Source organism: Elephas maximus, chromosome 14 (assembly GCF_024166365.1).
Source record: "Elephas maximus indicus isolate mEleMax1 chromosome 14, mEleMax1 primary haplotype, whole genome shotgun sequence".
In the NCBI taxonomy this organism is placed as follows: domain Eukaryota; kingdom Metazoa; phylum Chordata; class Mammalia; order Proboscidea; family Elephantidae; genus Elephas; species Elephas maximus.
In genome coordinates this window covers 49,436,305-49,457,317 of record NC_064832.1, presented here as the reverse complement: position 1 = coordinate 49,457,317, position 21,013 = coordinate 49,436,305, and the positions used below count along the sequence as shown (strand labels likewise).

The 21,013-nt window shown below is 35.9% G+C and overlaps 1 protein-coding gene across 2 annotated transcripts in view; it reads left to right on the top strand.

Annotated features, from left to right (window-relative positions):
- Window positions 1-21,013, top strand: part of DIAPH3 (diaphanous related formin 3) — a 581,238-nt gene that overhangs the window by 224,958 nt on the left and 335,267 nt on the right. For both annotated transcript variants that reach the window (XM_049853087.1, XM_049853086.1), the window contains 4 exons: window positions 2,407-2,471; window positions 9,186-9,290; window positions 11,869-12,177; window positions 14,052-14,166. In XM_049853087.1, the coding sequence (XP_049709044.1) occupies window positions 2,407-2,471; window positions 9,186-9,290; window positions 11,869-12,177; window positions 14,052-14,166 (594 nt within the window). The remainder of the gene's footprint in view (window positions 1-2,406; window positions 2,472-9,185; window positions 9,291-11,868; window positions 12,178-14,051; window positions 14,167-21,013) is intronic.

The window sequence follows — 21,013 nt, the reverse complement described above, 5'->3', positions numbered from 1 at the left end:
TTTTGACAAAAATATTAAAAATATTGATTGCATTAAATTTCAACCTTTGAGCAAACATCTTTTTTAATATTCTGTGTGACATAATGGGGGATATACATAAAGCATTTGTGCTGCACAGCAAAATATGATGGAAAAATACTTGTGTAATTGAATTGTGAGCTGAAGTGACTGTATTTTTTTAAGGAATGCCATTTTTAGTTCGAAAGAAAAACTGTCATACAAGCTGTGGTTATTCAGATGAGTATTTTGCACATTTTTTTCTTAAAAATGAGAAAGTTTGTGGCCAATAATAAAATTTAAGCTTTCAAGTGAGAATTCAAAATTTGGAAAAATTCTTTCTGCTGCTGTCAGATTGACGAATTCTCAATACTAGATTTTTTTGATGAGATTAGTGGTGATACTAACTTACATAATTTTGATTCTTTTTTTTCTGGATGGGTTATTTTTGATACTGTGTAATGAAATATGTCAACGTTTAGATGGTCTTCATGACTCAGCAAGCCACGCTTTCAAGTTACCACTGTGTGATGATACAAATTCTGCATGGGTGAAAAATCCATTACAAGTACAAGATTGACCAATATTTTTAATAGAGTACAACAAATTCATTGATGTGATATGTGATTCTACATTGTAACTAATCTTTAATAGGCTACACTTTGTCAAATTTTGGTGTAATATCAAAGAATATCTACAATGATCTGATAAGCTTGTTAAAATACACCTTCCTTTTGTAACAACATATCTGTTTGAGGTGGTTTCTTCATATATTATCTGAGTCCAGGAAGAAGAATGGATAGAACGAGTAACGAATAAGATAATATTAGTGATAGTGATAAAGAAAATGCTTGTCTTTTTCAACAGAAGAGACAACATTAGAAATCCTTGGGGAGGTGGGAGAACAGGAAAATTAAGAAAATCATGGTCTAATTATGCAATCAACTAAAATGTGGAATGATTTTTGAATAGTGTCAAAAAAGAAAATTCATTCCACCTGGACGTTAGAAATGTTTTCTAGAGTAAGCGAGGGGTTTTGACATTTAGCTGTTTAGAAGGAAATATGATCTTTGAACACAGATTGACTGTATAAGTGGAATGTATTTGCATAGTTAGAATAATTAATATTATTTATTGATTATAAATGTTTAGAATAAACTTATAAACAAGATACAGAAGACTTAATGAGGTAGGGAATGCCACTGTATTTACATGAATAGCTGAGAGAAGAGGAAAGGTTGGGCAGTGGGTGAGAAAGATGTGAAATAACTTTGAAATAACTGTGAAATAACACAGATAACTTTATGAATTAGAGTAGGTTATCAAGAGACACTGTCTAACAGAACAGGAATAAAGATTTACGTATTTATTTAGTGGTACTAAGCCAACCAATTTAAGAAGTAAAGTTATAATTAATTAAGATTAGGTGGAGAATACCATTTTCATCTTTAATAGCAGGAAGTTATATATGATGTCTTAAGTTGATAATCAAGAAATAATGGTATGGCATTTTATTTAGAGATAAGCAGATAACGACCAGAATAATTTAATGCAGAAAGAGCTGTAAGAAGTTGCATTTAGGAAGTGGGACCGACATTTGGATGCAGTGATTTGGTTACTTTTTATTTTAAGCCCTTCTGTTTATATATATAGTCTGTGTGTGTGTATGTACATATATATTCATTTATTGCTTTTATTTAAAAAAAAGAAAGAATAATACATCATGGGAAATCTTTCCATGTCAGTCCATATGTAGCACTTCTGCATAGAATCCTATGATGTGAATATACATCATAAGTTAATCAATCCTTTATTGATGGGCATTTAAATTATTTCATTTTTTTTGCTAACACAAACAATATTTTAATGTGTATTCTTGCCCAAAGGCAAAGTTCCAGAATTGCTGGTGAAAGAAAGTGCATATTTAAACATTTTAGTCCATATTGTCTAGTTTCTCATCAGCAAAGTTCCTTAATTTATACTTTCACTATTGTGTGGTAGAATCAGTTTCCCATGCCATTTCATTATTTTCTGTTTATTACTATCGACTGTTTTCTGAGCTTGTGTTGGGTATCATTCCTGTTTCCTCCTTCAAAATATGTATGGATTGATGATAGAAAGAAATCTTTCAGGATTGTATGTTACAACTGATCTTCCTCCTTTTGTCTAATAGAAAGAAGTTAAAGATTATAACTGGGTTTGTCTTTTCCTTTAGTTTAGTGGCCTTGCTGTCATACTCAGAGAAACCTTTTCCATTCTAACAGTATAATAGTATTTTTCTTGATTTCATTACATTGCTGACAGTATTTCCAATTCTTTTCTATGATTTTTTTTTTTTTTGGTAAACTTTTCAAATATAATGAATTTAGAAGTACTGCAGTTAAAAGTTGCCTGTCATTGCAATTTTAGATGTTTGCATAGATCAAGCAAAACTAGAAGAATTTCAAGAGAAAGAATCAGAACTTCATAAGAAAGTAAGTAATTTTCTAAAGACTAACTTTGCAATATTATGTGGAGAACCACTGCAGACATCCTTCTGCCTCAGGGACTTTGCTTGTTGTTCCCTTTTTCTTCTTTGCCTCTTTCAGATATTTGCATTGACCATTCACCATATTTAAAATTTCTAACTCTTTACTCCCAAACCTGACCCTCCCCATGCCTCTTTCCTGATTTCTTTTTCTTCCATTGTATTTTCTGACATGCTACATGTTTTATTATTTCTTCGTATTTGTCTTTTTGTTGTTGTTGTATATTGTTTATTTCTCTCTCTAGAGAAAACCTCCGGAGGGATTTTTGTTTGCTTTATTCACTACCCCTGCACCTAGAACAATTCCTGGCCAGTGTAAGAAATAAAAAATAAATACATTTTTTGAAAGAGTGTATAGAATCACAATTTTAAGACTGGAGTAATTCTCAAGAAGTCATATAGTTTAATCCCTTAAGATTGAAATTATGGCTAAGGGGTTTTATCCTTTTACCTCTTGCTTAAAAAAAAAAAAAAAATTTACCATTTACTTATTAGACTGTTTCTCTGTCTTTTTTGTTGGGTTATTCCCATTTCAATCCTCATCTTAATTTAAATTCTTAAGGCTGCATTTCTCATATCGGAGGAATGAAAATAAGTATTATTGCTACTACCACAATGAACAGTTGCAAAATGAACGTTTACTATGCATTAGGTACCATGCCAGGAGCCCTTGTGGCGCAATGGTTAAGCTCGAGGCTGCTAACCAAAAGGTTGACCTTTGCAATCTACCCAGCAGCTCTGTGGGAGAAAGACCTGGTAGTCTGCTCCTATAAAGATTAAACAGCCCAGAAAATCCTATGGGACGGTTCTACTGTGTCACATGGAGTTGTAATGAGTCAAAAATTGATTCCATGGCACAGAGCAAGCACAGGCACCATGCGAAGGAGTCTGCGTGTTTGATGTAGTGGGTCCAAAACTTATCTTGAGAGAATTGCACACTTTGATGATGTTTTAAGATGAAGCATAATTGTAAATTGTAGGTATCCTTAACTCTCATCTTGTTTAGTCATACTGATCCTACAGAGCTCATATTAGATATCCATGGGCAAGCTTTCCCTGGCTGTCCAAGACCAGATGAGGAGCCTTCCTACATGCTTACAAAGCACATAAGGGGTTTTCTATCATAGAAATTATCACGCTGTAATATAATAATATCACAGTGTGACATCACATACCTTTATAACATTCACCTGCTGCTTGATGTATCAGATCCGAAATATATCTTTACACTTACGGATGAGGAATTGGGACACAGAGTGGTTAAGTAACTTACTCAGGGTCCTACACCAGCTGCAAACACAAAAGTGCTCTTAGAGTACTTGGTTGTTATGAGTAACTTATGAAAAACACTGTAAATGTCCTGTCCTAAGAAGTCCTAAGGTTTTGAGTTAACCAAACATTTATTGAAAGGGTATTATATCCCAGGCCCTTGGCTGGATGCTGGGGTTATAGCAAGGAGTATGATACTATCATTACTCTGAAGTGACTTAGTTTAGCGGGGGTACAAATTAATGGATCATTTCGATTAAGTATCATACAGAGAGTATTGCAGTTGATTGATATACATGGTATTTAGGTTGTAAGGGGGTTTGACAGAGGGGCCCTTCACCCAGCCACCTTTGTATTCCAAGCTCAGTAAGAGTATTCAAGTTTCACTGGAAAGTAGTAGCAAACTCTTAAGTACTTAATTTGATACATCACAGATAGTGTAAATTTGTTCTCGTTATCATTTGTAGGTGTTAAATATGATCACTTTCTCAAAACATACTTTTAAAATTTTAAGCTTTAGATGTAAGTGGAAGAAAGACCTTGTTCAAGGTTAATTGTCTCCTTTTAGTCAGAAATTATATGTCTTAGGTATATTCAGAAAATATTGTTTGCTCCATAAAAGATTTCTATTGCTGTACCATTTTGAGTACATCAGCAAACACTTCTTTCTGATGGCTTTATAAGGACACATGTAAATGCTTTAGGCAGGAAGCTATCACAGTTGCTAGACACATTCTTTATTTTGGTGCATAAATTTGAAAAATGAAGACCAGAAATGTCAGAAAGTACATAGAGAATATTGAATTATCAACCTTCTTGTACAAAGGCACTAATGCATTTACCCTAGGGGATGAAATTAAGCAGAGTCTCAACCTTAACTGTATTTCTTGACATTTTTGTGTGTAATTTTGTAAGTGTAATTTTTTTAGTAGCTCTTTTTGGAGAAGAAAGCTATCACATCAGTTTTTATAACGTACAACTTTAATGGAGATTCATTTTATCCCCAAGGCTACAGTGATTTGACTATAGATATTATGAAAATGATAAAGCAAAGTTTATATTTCGTCTGGTCCTTTTGTAGGGGAGGATGTTGAAATTTATCTCTTTGGTAAGTAATATATGCTTTCAGTATGGCTAAGTTAATGTAATAAATTTTCTCAGAGTGTACTAATTATGACTGATTGTTTTGATAGCTTTATATTTGTTTTTCTGAATGATCCTTTTTCCTTCTGATTCTTAGTCTAAGGCTTATGAGATAGTGTGGTGTACACATCAACATTGTGGAAAAAGACTTCTTCATTCTTACTCTCCTAAGAAGAATTCAGTTTTTTATTTCTTGCCATACAACTGTAAAACTTGAGCAGTTGTATAAAGACAAATAGAGACAATGACCTCTCAGGTTTTTGGTGCTGGGAGAGTGAGTGCTTTAATATGTGATATTGACATAGCCCTTCAACATATAAAGGAAGATTTGACAGGAGGTAGCTCATTCATGTCACTCAACAAATATTTATTGACTTTAATTATAAATGCAAGTCACTGAAACAGTCATGAATAAAATAGAAAAGATTATCACCTTCAATAAACTTCCAGGTTGGTGAGTGTTACTGAGGTATATGATATCACATTATGGTATTTTTATATTACAGTGCAATAATTTTTATGATAGAAAACCCCTTATGTGCTGTGGAAAATGTGGGAAGCGTGTACAGGAAAGCTTGCCCAAGGAAGTGATATCTGCTATGTAGGATTATTATAAGTTAATAAGGTGAGAAATTTAAGTAGGAGGAATATATAAATTTGTGTCTATTCTAAATTCCCTAAAGGTGTCTCAAACTTTAATATATTTAAAACCAAATTCATTTTTCTTCTTTCTAAAAGTGTCCCCTTCCGTGTATTCCAAATCCTAATTTTTTAAAAATCACAACACTTTATTTCCAACTTGCAGAGTCACAAAACACTAGTTATCATAGATAACTTGTTCATTCCCTTCAATCAGACACAACTCTTGTTTCTATAATCTTCATTTTCTCTCTGTTACTCTGTCCTCTATTTTGATTCAGGTAGGCTCTCAGTTCTTACTTGGATAACTGCAATAGTTTCCAAACTAATTTCCTTGCTTCTGATATTTCTCTTTCAGGCCATCTTCCACAGTGTTGATGGTTGGATTTCCCAAAGTGCAAATTTGATCATGTTATTTACTTATTATAAAATACTCTAACAGCTCCCTGTGGTTTTCAGGAAAGAAAAATAACTCTGGCTAATTGCAGAATTCTTTTCAGCAATCTCATTCCTGTGTATGTTTCTAACTTCATTCCTTGCAGTTTGTTCTCATACTCGTTTTGTGCCCCTTACAAGGAGTTACTGGCCATTCATCTACTTATTGTGCTATTGCCTCCACGTGTAATGCTAGCTACGCTTCTCAGCTAGCTCCTGAAGTTCTTCAAACCTGAAGGCACGCATCATATCTCCAGGAATCATTTACGTGCCACTGGAGACTCTCTCTATCTAGCTTGCTGGTAGTTCTTATGGATTTTGGATTAATTTGCTTTTGCTTTACTACCAGATACTACGAAAACAATGGCCATGTTCTGTTTAACTCTGTATCTCCAGTACTTACTACTATAAGAGACACATCATAGGCATACTATTAGATATTTAGTGTATAATAGGAAATATGTTCAGGGAGGTAGGTTTGGGCCAGATCCCAGAGAGGGTTCATAGATATTAGTTTAATGGTTGTGGCCTTCATAATGAAGCCATTGAAGGTTTAAGAGGCTGTCCTTTAGAAAGAAGAGAGATATTTAAAAAAAAAAAAAAAAAGTTTTAAGAGACAGAGATAAGCAGAGTTTTGAAAATATCATTTTTTTGTGTCTTGAAAAAATGTCAAGTAAGCAGTTAAAAATACCTTTATGGACTAATCCATCGCCTGGAAATTTGATGAGAAATTAAGCTGGTGATAGAAATTTGGAAGCCATCAGTGTATCAGCGGTGGTTGATGCATATGGGTGTGGAAGATACCCTCTTACAAGAAATATGGAATGAGACTAGCAGAGAGGAGTGAGAAAAGAATCTGTGGAATGCCAACATTAAAGGTCTGTGCTGAGGAATAACCAAAAACCCCATTGCCATCGAGTCAATTCCAACTACTAGTGACCCTATAGGACAGAGTAGAACTGCCCCATTGGGTTTCCAAGGCTGTAAATCCTTATGAGAGCCGAGGGCCACATCCATCTCCCATGGAGCAGCTGGAGGAATAGGAACCCATAAAGAAAATTGGAAGGAGCAGTGAAGGACGTGGCAAGAGAAACAGAGAAATGCATTGTAATGGAACATAACAAGAAAAGAGAGCTTGAATATGGAGGTGTATAGTGCAGGACTGCCCAATATGAGATGCTGGACGTGTTTTATAATCTATGTGCTTCAACATGGCAGCCATTAGCCATGTATGCCTAGTGTACATATGTAAAATGGCTAGTGTGACAGAGTAACTGAATATTTAACTTATAAAAATCTTTTAAATAAATATTTAAATAGCCATATGTGGCTAGTGGTGATCCTATTGAATAGCATGACTATAGAAAATAAACTTATAGATAAGTGAGATGAAGTGGGAAGTCTGGGAGATTTGTAATTTGGAAAGGCACAGTTTTGAAAGTGAAAGAATGATAGCTAAGTTGTAGTGGATAATGAAGTGAGGGTCAACAGGGCAGAAAATAAGTACAGACTAAGCACTCTTTGAAGAAGTTGACTTTGAAGAAAAATAATGTTTCAGCTTTAGGGGTGATACGGGGTAAGATGAAGGGCAGTAGAGCAGAGAAGTTAATGGTGCAACAGATGACATCCATGGGAAAGTGGGAAGGAATTTTCTCCAGAGGACAGATAGGGAGATTTGCACTGGGTAACAGGTGGAATTGAGTGGGCTGTCCCTTGAGACCTAAGCAAGGTTGGGGTGGTACATCAGTTATTTTGTTAGGCTGAGGATTTGTACCTTTTATTAAAAAAAAAAAAAATTTTTTTTTGGGGGGGCTTTGGAGTTGTAGGAATAGTGGGAGTGGTAATGTTGGTATGATTTGGGAAAAGTGAAGGACATTTGGGCAGTGATTATCAGTTTCTATTCACTTTGGGAAGAAACACAGGATAATCTGGTGAAAGTATGAGGCTCAGGGACTTGAGATTTGCTTTCCTCCCTGTAAAATAAGAATTATTATAATATTTCTTATTTTACAGAGTTTTTTATCATATGCAAAAATACCTATTTTTGTGCTTTAAAAACTGTGAAGCATTATGTAAACATTAATTGCAAGAGGGTGATGTAGTTTCATGTGAATAACTTAGGCTTTGAGGACAAAATCTGGCTTTTTTAATCTTACATCTTTCACTTACTAGCTGTAGGATGAGGGACTAAGAGCTACCTCTTTGTGTTCCTAAGGACGACTTAAGACACACATACGAAGCCCTTTGTAAACTGTTGAGTTCTGTATTGTTATTTTCCTAATTGAGGTTTGACTGTATTTAAAATCTGTTTGTGAAGTTGTATGTGTGTGTATGTTTTAATGATCGATCTTTTACTCTATTTTTTTTAACAGAGTCAAATACTTGTTCTTGATTATGAAACAATACCTTATTTAAATTCCCCTCTATTAGGAGAGATTTTCAGTCATGATGATGGCAGAGTGAAGCTTTTTGAATCTTAAGATGGGAACTAGAGATTTTGATAAATGGCTATATAAATTAGAAAACTCAATTAATTCACCAAATTTTATGGTTTTCTTTTTTCCCCACCTTATATTGCACTAGGAATTTTGAAAGATTAATTTATCTTTGGAAGATCAGTGATAAATATGACAGATTTTATTCTCTTAAGTGGTTGAATGTTAGGGCCTATGTGTGAGTCCTTATATCTCATAATATTATTATAAGGAGGAAGTAAGTAATGGATGCATTTACAGAATGAAATTGTTTATTCACTAAAAAATGAAAATGGAACTCTTTTAAATAATGAAGATAAACTTCAGATAAGTTTCAAGCATCAGTATTTTGCAGGTGGGGGGAAGGGATTTCAGCACAATGCTTTGCTGTCTATTATTTTGCACAAAGTCACAATGATATTTAGGGACTTTTAAATAAAATGCCAAGGTTGTAGATAACTATGGGCCAGTTTGCTCTGCTCAGAGAAGGTCACAGACTCCATCTCTGGCTTTGTCTGCTCCCTTGCAAATGAATGATTTTGGTGGGACCTGGAGGGACCCAGAGGAAGGTTGTGGGTGACTTAGCAAAAATGTACCTTTTGCTTTCATAAAACCAATTCAGAAGTTTATATTCTACTGACAGATCATTATATAGTGTTTGTCAAATTCCCATCTTTCTCTCTCTTTTTTTTTCTTTTCAGTTTGAAAAAGAGTTTACTGACCATCAAGATACTCAGGCTCAATTGCAGAAAAAAGAGGAAAAGATTAATGAGCTTGAAGCAGAATTACAAGCGTTTAAATCTCAGGTAAAATACTGTCCTGAGTGAATTTGGATATTGAAACCTTACCAGGGGATCAAAGGTCATGTAATATCTTCATTACATGTAAACTGTATGAACTTTCATTGCACATGTATGTTTTCCTAGTTTTGTTCATATGTATTTTTGTTCTTCTATGTTTATTTTAAAACAATTCACGTTGCCACTTTCTTTCTATTTGCATTTTTAGGAATATCCCAGCCTTTACTAATGAATTCTGCTACCTTATGTTTTATTTGAGCATTGTTCCTAATATCACTTATTTCCTAAGTAATTAAGCATAAAGGGTAAGAAAGCCTTTTCCTCTTAGATTTGTCATTGATCATGGATTTTTATCCCACGATAAGAAATTATTGCTCAAGCTATTTATTTTTCAAAACATTCAGCCTATGGGTACCTTGTAGTAAAAGATAACCTCTAGCTGAAATGGGAACATTTTCTGATAATTTTTCAATTTCCAGAAGTAGACAGATTAAAAACTTGACAAAAAAGAGAGCAAATCTAGATTACGAAGCAGATAGCTCCCATACACCCTCTATACATAAAACATTTAGATAGCAAGGAATATATATCATCTGCATGTTTTTTTTTTTATGTTTTAAATGGATGAAAAGGGGGTAAAATATTCATAGCTAGATTTCTGGATGTAGATTTACATACAGGATGATGAGCAGTAAGTATCGTTTTGCTATTTTCTTTTCATCCTAATTTACGATTATGGTGGAATATTCTCAGGTATACTATTTGCTATGTTATTGGCAATTTTGTTTTCTTTTAAGTACTTAGTAGATAGGTTTGTTATGGGGGCTGTGTGAAGACAACTTAAGAGATAGCTATCTGTTAGTGTTCAGTTTTAGAAAAAAAAATTAAATCTCCCATCTATGAGAAGATTATTCTCACTGATTTTCCTTTAGTGCCTCAAGGAAGAAGTACTACATTTTGTCAATTTTTTTTCATCTTTTCCACGTGGCTTCTCGTGTTTCATATTGAAAGAAACATTTACTTGTGTTACATGCTTCAGATTGAGTTATAGACAATGACTGATGTATTTATGACAAGTTTTTCCTGGTCAGGGCTAATATAAATTTAAGAACTTTCTTTTCTTTTTAATTTTTCCTAGCTGAAGGAATACTTGTAGATCTACTCTAGAAAAATCTGTTGATAAGAAATATGTCCACCATCTTTGGATAAGTTATTGTTGAATGGTGCTTTTTTGTAAAGTGGGAATAAATTCATGTTTTGAAACTGAAATTAAATCAAAGTGACTCTTAGGTTGTTTTAAATTGTTCAAAATGGACTATATACAATGATGGCTATCAGAAAAAAGCCTGATATTAAAGAGTTAATAATGGCCACCATATTCATTTTTGAAGAATGGTTGGATAAATTCTTTATTTGGCTATTAGTTTGTATTTCTCATGAAATCTGTGTATTTGTCTTAAGAAACCTTGCTTTGATCAACAGTATGGTGACTACGAAGACTATCAAGAAAGTAAATATCTTCTGTAATCTGTGATTACATTTCTTTATTAATTTAGTTACTTGACAACCAGGCACTTTGTTAGATGCTGGGGATATAATGGCTTCGTGACGGATATATTCAAGCTAATCATGCTTACTGTCTCAGCTAGGACTATTCTTGATCAGAAATGTAGCCATATTTTGTTTTAAGAAATGAATCCAAAAACCCGTTGCCATCAAGTCGATTCTGACTCATAGCGATCCTATAGGAAAGAGTAGAACCGCCCCGTAGGGTTTCCAAGAAGCACCTGGTGGATCGAAATGCTGATCTTTGTGTTAGCAGCCGTAGCTCTTTGATTTGTGGTGTCAGCTTCTTTCATAACACTGTTTTTCTTTGTGAAGATCTGACGGATCATAAAGATCTTAGATTTTAGACAACATCCTAGGCAGAGGGAACAACATGTACAAAGGCTCTGAAATGGGTATGGTGTTGGCACATCCATGGAATTAAGAGAAAGTCACTTGAAAGACTACTTGGCAGGGGACAGGTGATGCCATGCTTTTGTAGCCCTACTAAGAATTTTAGATTGCTTCTCAAGTGCAGTGGGACACCATTGAGAAGGCTTAAGCAAAGCATGATGTGGCAATACCATTTTTTTTTTGATCTTATTTTTTACTTATCATTTAAATGTTAGTGTACCATAGAATTGTGTACATAGGCCTTTTCTTATGCTGCGTGCTCTCTCTGGATGAACTGTATCTACTCCCATGGCTTCAACTGTCACCTAGAGACTGCTAATTTTTAAATCTTCTAAATCCATATATCCATTTAACTCTGAGACATCACCACGCAGATGACCATAATGACTTCAAACTGAGGAATAATATTCTGGCAATTACACTTTTATGAAAACAAAAGCTATAATTATATTCTTAAATTGAGAAACAAATATTGGAATTTTGTTACTAGGTTTGAACCATATAAAGCTATGGATACTCACTAATTTTTTTTTAAAATGAATACCTTATTATTTTTGAGAAAAGTATACTTTTATGTGTCGTGCAGAGTTTTCTTAGTTGTATTTCTTATTATTTTTTCCTCTAGTTTGGTGCCTTGCCAGCTGATATAAGCACCTCTTTGATCCCATCAAAAGAAGATGGGACCGGCCACCCAGGACTCCCTCCTCCTCCCCCACTTTCCTCTTGTGGAGGGTTGCCACCTCCACCACCACCTCCCCCACCCCCTCCACTTCCAGGAATGCCGATGCCGTTTGGTGGCCCCGTGCCTCCGCCACCTCCCCTTGGATTTCTGGGTGGACAACATTGTCTTCCTCCACCAATACTGCCATTTGGGTTGAAACCAAAGAAGGAATTTAAACCAGAAACCAGCATGAGAAGATTGAATTGGTTAAAGGTAAAACAAATAAATGGGGGAAAACGTTTATTTAGATTAAACCATAATCAAAGTGACGTCACATAAAATAGCATTTTTAAAATAAACGTGCTAAGACAAAGCTCTTTGCTATTGATGAAGGCTTTCTGATTTATAAATGTGATGGGAGTCAATGTTGTTACAATGAGATTTAACCTGCAATTAATTGCCTTGATAATTCTACATTACTGTGATCGAATTCTGTATTTTGGAAGAGTGTTTCTTAAAAGTACAAAAAAGTTAGTGTCCTTTGGAAATTTAGCAAAAGTATCATTCGATGTAAGAATTGATCTTTAGTGAGGGTGTAGGAATTCTGAATCCTAAATTCTTAACCAGCTGCAACTTCTTTTGAGAGGTCCTGGTAGAAGAGGACAAGGCCAGATTAAGAAACAGTTATTAATAGCTGGGACATTGACCCCAGCTCTGAGTGTAGTTTCTATAGAAATTCTATCACCTTTTCTGAAGTAAGCTTGGCTGGACCTTGATTATCTGCTATGAGGGCTGACCTAGAGGTGGCCTATTGTTTAGTTAAACTCGAGGCATGTTAGTAACCCCCTTTTCCCAGGAATCCATATGCTAATATGAGTCTCTGGATTTTATACATTTGATGACAAGAAAGTATATCAAATGTGTAAAAGTGGGAAATAGGAAAGAGGAGAAAGGGACTGTTTTCTAGAGCCCCCATTTTTCACATTCATCTTACTTTCTCCGGCTTTCCAATCTTATTTCCTGTCAACTTTCTGGAGTATGGAGAGGATTTCTTCACCCAAATGGAACAAGGCCCTGAGTTCCAGTCTTACTGTGCTCGTTGAATGGGAGAAGATGGTAGAGCATTATAAACAGCTGAATCTAGAGCCCTAGGGTTGAGATTGGCAGTTTTTTACGGATAGCCACAAGCCTGTTAATTTACTGGAGTCCTGGTGGCACAGTGGTTAAGCATTTGGCTGCTAATCAAAAGACTGGTAGTTCGAATCCACTAGCCACTCCTTGGAAACCCTATAGGGCAGTTCCGCTCTGTCCTATAGGGCGCCTATGAGTCAGAATCGACTCGACAGCAGTGGGTTTTTTTTTTTATGGGGACATTTAGCATCAATTACTTCTGAGCTGCTGTATAGAATATCCTGTGGCAGAAGCTGCTGCGTGTGCTGTGATATGACCAAACTTATTGTTACATCCATGGTTGTTACAAGTCTGGGAGGGGAGTTGGTGGTAAGTTTGGGGGTAGAGGGAAGGGATTATAAAAATCCCATGTTGTATGAGTGAAGGAATACATTTATTCATTCAGTAAGTACATACTTACAACCCTCCTTAATATATCTGGCTATTTCGTACTAATATGTCAGTTTCCTCTATTTGCTAAAAAGTGCTTTGAGAAAGGGTCACAACTCAAGTGATTGTCATATGCAGCCTTGCCAGGCTGTGCTCCTTTGTCATTGGTTTATGTCAGATGACCTGCAGAAAAATGGCTTCATGGTCACATAAACTTGGAAATACTGTGTAATATGTCTTGTACATTAATAGTACATTAATAGTCATAGTATAGGTGAGTATTATCAAAGACTTGGAGAAGTATAATTGAGAAGAAGCAAATTAAACTGTATTTCACTCAGGATTTCCCAGCTATTTAATTTTGGAAACTTTTTTTTTTCCCTCATGAAATCTTAGTATTTTGTAGAACTTGTTTCATTGAACACACTTGGGGGGAAATATCTTACGGGATATTTCCTGATAATATGTACAAATTATTATTAATTCATAAACATCTGCTGGCAGCTCTAGGCTCTTGGGTGTGTATATTGGGTATTAACAGGTAAAGCACCCAACTGCTTATGAATCAGTCTTCTCTCTGATTGCAGATCAGACCTGAGGAAATGACTGAAAGCTGTTTCTGGATAAAAGTAAATGAAAATAAGTATGAAAATGTGGATTTGCTTTGTAAGCTTGAGAATACATTTTGTTGCCAACAAAAAGGTAAGTTTAGCATGTTGGTTATTCATTAATTAACTTTTTATAATTTAATGCTGCTACATTTTGTATACAAATCTCTAGAAAGCATTAGTTGAAGAATCTGATACAGGATTTTTTTTTTATATTATTAGTGGGAAATTACATAATCTTATCTAATGAACTGTTTTTATAAAGCCAATTTTGTTTTACAGTGTGTCAAAGAAAAGCAACATTTTAAATGTACATGATCAATACAGAACTTTGTTAAATTTTCTGTGTATCTTTTTTGAAGCTGCTCCATTGGGATCAATCCTACTTTTGTAAGGGAGGATACTTACAGAGGAAATTTTGACATGAAAACACATTCACTTCAGTCATTGTTGTTGTTTTTAGCCGCTGTTGTGTTGGCCCTCAACTCATGGTGACCTCGTGTGCACAAAGGAGCAAAGTGCTGCCAGGTCCTGCACTGTTCCCAAGACCAGTTGTGGATCGGACCATTGTGACCGATAAGGTTTTCATTGGCTGATTTTTGGAAGTAGATTGTTAGGCCTTATTTGTTAATCTGTCTTAAGTCTCGAAGCTCCGCTGAAACTGGATCAGCATCATAGCATTGTGAAAGCCTCCATGGACACATGGGTAGTGGCTACACAATGAAGTGCATTGGCTAGGAATTGAACCCTGGTCTCTCTCATTGAAGGCAAGACTTCTACCACTGAAACACCAAAGCAACAAAAACTAAACATAAGCGTTCCTCTTGTCAGAATTTAACTACGCCTTAATATTTCACGTGACTATCACATAATTAATTGCTGTTGTTGTTGGGTGGAGGCAAGCCAGTTCCCATTCATAGCGACTTTGTGCACAACAGAACGAAACACTGCCTGGTCCTACGCCATCTTCATGATCGTTGATGTGTTTGAGCCTATTGTTGCAGCTTCTGTCACTCCATCTCGTTGTGGGTCTTCCTCTTTTTTACTGACCCTCTACTTTACCAAGCATGATGTCTCTTCTCCAGGAACTGGCCCCTCCTGATAATATGTACAAAGTATATGAGTTGAAGTCTTGCCATCTTCGCTTCTAGGAAGCATTCTGGCTGTACCTCATCTGAAACAGATTTGTTCATTCTTCTGGCAGCCCATGCTATATTCAGTATTCTTCGCCAACACTATAATTCAAAGCATCGATCCTTCTTCAGTCTTCCATATTCATTGCCCAGCTTTCTCATGTATATGAGATGGTTGAAAATACCATGGTTTGGGTCAGGTGCACATTAGTCCTCAAAGTATTGCTTTTTAATACTTGGTTTTCGCTGGCCATTTTTTTCTGGAAGGGGATCCCCAGGTCCTTCCTCCTAGTCTGTCTTATTTTGGAAGCCCTGCTGAAACTTGTCCACCGTGGGTGACCCTGTCAGTATATGAAGTACCATTGGCACAACTTCCAACATCACAGCAACACGCTAAGCCACCACAGTGACAAACTGACAGGCAGTGGTGAAATTAATTAATTATGGGATAGAAATCACATTTATTGAGTGTCTTGAAAGTTGAGAAGTGAATATCAACAGTTTGAAATAGAAGTACATGAGTGGGTTATATGATCTTCTTATTAAAAACAATGGTGTTTATTTTCCAAACTATTTTGTGGTAGCTTTTACCTGTGTAGTGTGATTAAAAAAAAAAAAAAAAAAATCAGGCTTTACCTCTTATCTGAGAATTGAATTTATTTAACCCAATCTCCTGGGCCTACCACTTACATTTCAGGGCTGACAGCCACATATACTGTCAAATTAACTTTTAAGCATTATGTAAAGTTTACATTTTAGTTCTGTAGCACAAGGTGCTTAGATTAGTCATTACCTTTTAATTTTCCAAAAGAACTTTTTCTGTATAGACTTATGTTACTTATGACCTTGGGCTCATTGAACACAGAGAGAGATTGTAGGGGATGGAGGTTTGAGGGCTTAGTGTAGAAAGGGAAGAATTGACTTCTTAAAATGCCTACTGTGTACTAGGTAACATGCTAGATACTTTATCTGTTTGATTAAACTGATTGTCTCAGCAGTCACGGAATGTTGGCAGATATATTAAAAATCATTTTAAATTCCTTTGAAATGCTTTCCCAAAACAATTGCATATCTTTCTGAAAGATCATTTCAAATTAAGGTACCTTTCTAGAATTTGTGGTAAATCCAAAGCCTTTAATAGATGTTTTTGAGCACCATTGGTCTTGTGTAAAATATTAAAAATGATATATTTAGGTCTTTGAAAATAGGGAGAATTTTCTCACCAAGCTTACCCTGGGAAAACTGGTGAAGTAAGCAGATCTTGATTTTACCTTTTGATTATGGAGAATCAAAATTTTCTTTGAATAACATTAGTGCACTCTTCAGGCAATCAAGGAAAATATATGGCAGTTAAAATGGGTATTTACATGTAAAACACTTCAGACTTTCAGAGTTCATAATCTGGAATTGATTAGTTTTCCCTTTGCTTGCTTTGTAGGCAAGAACGGCGGTGCCTGAAAGCTGTCTCAGGGATGCTGCCATCCGCTGCTTTCTCTGTCTTTTTTTTCCTCTCTTTGCTCTGATTACTTTCTTAATTAATGAGGCTCAAAAGGGAAACTTGTTAGCATGTCTTTAATTTAGCTGTAGTGTTAGCCCTAAATGAAATAATTGGACCTTTAAAAAATTCTTAAGTCATCTAACTTTAGCCTTGAGATTCAAGGTTGAAAAAAAAAAAAAAACAATCTACTTGCTCAATCTAATACTAGTTATAAAGATCAAGGTCAGGGAGTGATGACCATTTTCTAAATATTCTGTGCTTTTCTGTCTCTCTCTGCCTTTGTACATGTGGTCCACTCTGCCTGGGATCTCCCTTTCACTTGGCCTAGAGCCTGATAGGGGCCTATGGCTTCATATGTCTCATTTCAAATGCTGTTCTCTCTTTGCTGTGAGAAACCAAAAAAACCAAACCCGTTGCCATCGAGTCGATTCCGACTCATAGCGACCGTACAGGACAGAGTAGAACTGCTCCATAGGGTTTCCAAGGAGTGCCTGGTGTATTTGAACTGCTGGCCTCTTGGTTAGCAGCCATGGCACTTAGCTGCTGCACCACCAGGATTTCCTTACAGGAGGTGATATTTTCCAGGAAGATCAGAAAAGATGGGGAAGCCCAGTGTTGTGTGATCCTGGGCAATGCTGACATTTGAAATGCTGATGGGAAAGGAGCTGTGGAGGTGACTGTTTTTAGCTCTGAGTTTTTAAGAATAGTTCCTAGAAGCATTACTTGAAGACCCTTATAGAAACCTTGGCGGTGAAGTGGTTAAGAACCATGGCTGCTAACGAAAAGGTCATCAGTTTGAATCTATCAGGTGCTCCTTGGAAACTCTATGGGGCAGTTCTACTCTGTCCTATAGGGTCGCCATGAGTCTGTGAGTCAGAATGCACTGAGTGGCAATGGGTTTGGTTTTTTTTTTTGGTTTTTGTAGAGCCCTGGTGATGCAGCTCAGGCTGCTAACTGAAAGGTCAGCAGTTTGAATCTACCAACCGCTCCTTGGAAACTCTATGGGGCAGTTCTACTCTGTTCTGTAGGGTTGCTTGAGTCAGAATCGACTCGATGGCAATAGATTTTTGTTTTGTTGTTTATAGAGTCGGTATGAGTTGGAATCAACTCTGTGGCAGTGGGTTTGATTTTTGGTTTAAGTGTGCTTTTTGACATTAGCTCAAACAAAAGACCACATCCAGTGCTGTCGAGTTGATTCCGACTCATAGTGACCCTGAAGAATAGAATAGAACTGGCCCATAGGTCTCCAAGGCTGTAGATCTTTACAGAAGCAGACTGCCGCATCTTTCTCCTGTGGAGCAGCTCGTAGATTCCAACTGCCAACCTCCTGGTTAGCAGCCAAGCACTGCAACCACTGTGCCACGAGTGCTCCTTTGTTGACATTACTAGTAGGTAAATCCACCACCCATCTGCCAGTTTGTTGAACTGTGGTAGCTTGTGTGTTGTTACGATGCTGGAAGCAATGCCACTAGTATTTAAAATATCACAGGGTCATCCGTGGTGGATAGGTTTCAGTGGAACTTCCAGACTAAGGTAGACTAGGAAGAAAAGCCTGGCAACCTGCTTCCAAAAATCAGCCAATGAAAACCTTATAGATTACCACAGAACATTGTCTGACTTACTTGCTTTGGATACGTCCTCAGTAGGGATCAATAGCTAGAAGAAGAGGTCATGTTTGGTAAAGTAGAGGATCACACAGGACCAAGAGATTCTCAGTGAGATGAACTGGTACAAAAGCCACAACAGTAGACTTGAATATATCAACCATCATGAAGATGGCACAGGACCAGGCAATGTTCCCTTCTGTTGGACATAAAGTCACCATGAGGTGAAGTCAACTTGGCGACAGCTGCCAACAACTAGTTAAATATTTTGTAAAAGACTTTGTTGCCTTCAGACAAAAAAGAAGATTTTACATAGATATTTTACTGAAAAGATCAGAAAAGAAAAAGAGTAAGAAAGTGGTATCCTGAAAACTTAGACAAGACTAAGGGCTTTTGAGTGAACAGGCTACCCCATGCTGTCTCTTTTCTTATGGTCTGGCTGCAGAGACATTAGGTCCAGATATTAGCATTTCCCTGACCTCATGACTCCAAAGGTCACTTTGTTTAAATCAGTTTTGTATGTTCTGCAGAACTCAAACTTAAACCTGGTCTTCATTGTTCACTGCAAGGTAGAGATACAATTCCTTCTCCACTCTCTAGCAAGCAGGGGGAAGATGGAGACATGGGCTGCAAGAAGCTGAAGGGAAATTTTGGATATGATTGATTTTCATGGTTGGTTTTGCATTACAACCAGGCAGAGAAGGCCAGAGAATTCAGATAATTGAAGAATAGTCTGTTTTTAGGGGAGTGAGATAGCTCTGTTTTTTATTGCCATGATTCTTTGGAATAAAAACCATGCTTATTTCTCTGATTATGTAGGTAGGATATTCCATCCCAGGCATCTAGAATGGTATATGCCAATCTTTTATGTTTTCTAAGCATTTGAAATAGTAAGAATAAAGGAACTGAATCTAGTGATTTGAGGAGAAACTTGACATTTTCTCTTATGTATTATTTAATCTTTGTCATTATGTATTGCTTTTTCTTACAAAGGGCACAACTTTACTTTTCTGTGACTTTTAGGTTAAGATTATTGTGTTTTGTATGTCTCATACCTTAAGAATTAGAAGAGGAACTAATAATACCTCTTGAGCACCTGTGGTGTACCAGCCCCTGAACTGGGTTTTCTTCATGTTACTTTTTTAAATCTCTACCACATCTTTCCTCCTGGTCTGTTGATTGCAAACCTAGAATGCTGTGCACAACAGCACCCTACCGCACCTACCCATAGATTAGCCATATATTCTTGGGTTTAGCTTGGGCATTTTATCTGAACTCAAATTGTCCTTTCTTATATTTCTTTTTTTAATTTTTATCATTTAGATTTTACTTACATTGTTTTTTTAAACTAAGCTTCTCCCTATGACCATTTATAGCATTGCTTCTATGGCACAGTACCTTGTGCCATTATCTTAAGGAATATGGGAACCCCTTTCTAAGCCTTTTCTTGTAAAAGCAACATATATTCCTGATTCAGTTGTATCCTTTTCTCATTTTCTCTTTCATATGTTATCTTGCTATTAAATATCTCACTCTGGTTTTTTTTTCTCGGTTATAAGTTTTGAGATACAGCTTAGCTTTCCATATTTTAAATTCTTCTGGAAATACATATGGGTATTTTTCCAGATGATTTTTTTCTTTTTTTCATTCCTCCTCTCATTGATTTCCCCCACTCTTTTCTGTTTTCTATATTTGACTTCCACTATTCAATCCCACAAATATTTATTGCATACATATTATAGGTTAGGCTTTGTGTTTGGCTTTGGGGATGCTGTGGTGAATGTGACCGGCATGCTGCCTGCATACGTGTTGTTTTTACAGTCTTAATGAAACTTGGTCAAGCTCTTAGTTGAAGTGTGAGCATGAGGGGTGGAACAACAAAAGCTGATTTTGGTTTTAGAGAAGATTGCCATATTTTACTATCTTCAGCTTCTGTTAAGACTTAACAAGGTTATAAATAAAAAAGCATTGTTTATACATCTCTCAGAAATGTAATCACAATATTCATATATTGAACATTTGGTATCATCAAAATAATGTTAATGACCTGCGTATTTTTTACCAGATTGGTAGCATCTGTTGGTTAATTTTTACAGGCTGTTGGAAGTGGATTAAAGTATACAGGTTATTGGTGCTAGATTTTTCAACTAAAATGAATATTAATTATGTTTATTATTCACAAACTGTTAATAAGGATTAAAGGGCTTCCTGAAAGTATATGAATAGTCTAATTCAGTTAGATGGCTTATTATGAAAATGCGATTCCACAATTGTAAGCTTTCTGAAGTAATCACATTTTATAACAGGTATGTCATATTTGCCAGGTAGGGATAATAAACTGGTTTATAAATAATTTCTCAAATGAACAGTTATGGCATATGGAAAGAGTTAATGGATTTTGTACTTAAAAGCAAATCCAGCTTAGATTCCTGACATCCTAGTTCAGTGGACAAACTATTGGGATTGGGAGTGATAAACCATGGATTATCCCAAGGACTAGGCTATGTGCAGTATTTCAAACACAGTTTATTCACCTGCATGAACAAATATGTATATAAAAAAATTCTCAACTACCTCACAAGCCTACAATTAAGATTTATAACAGAGAAATATGTTTCTTGGAAATGAATGTTAATAAAGAGATGATGCCAAAAATGAATGTAAGGTATCTTTCTTAAACATTCTAAAGTTTTCTGAAAAGGGAAT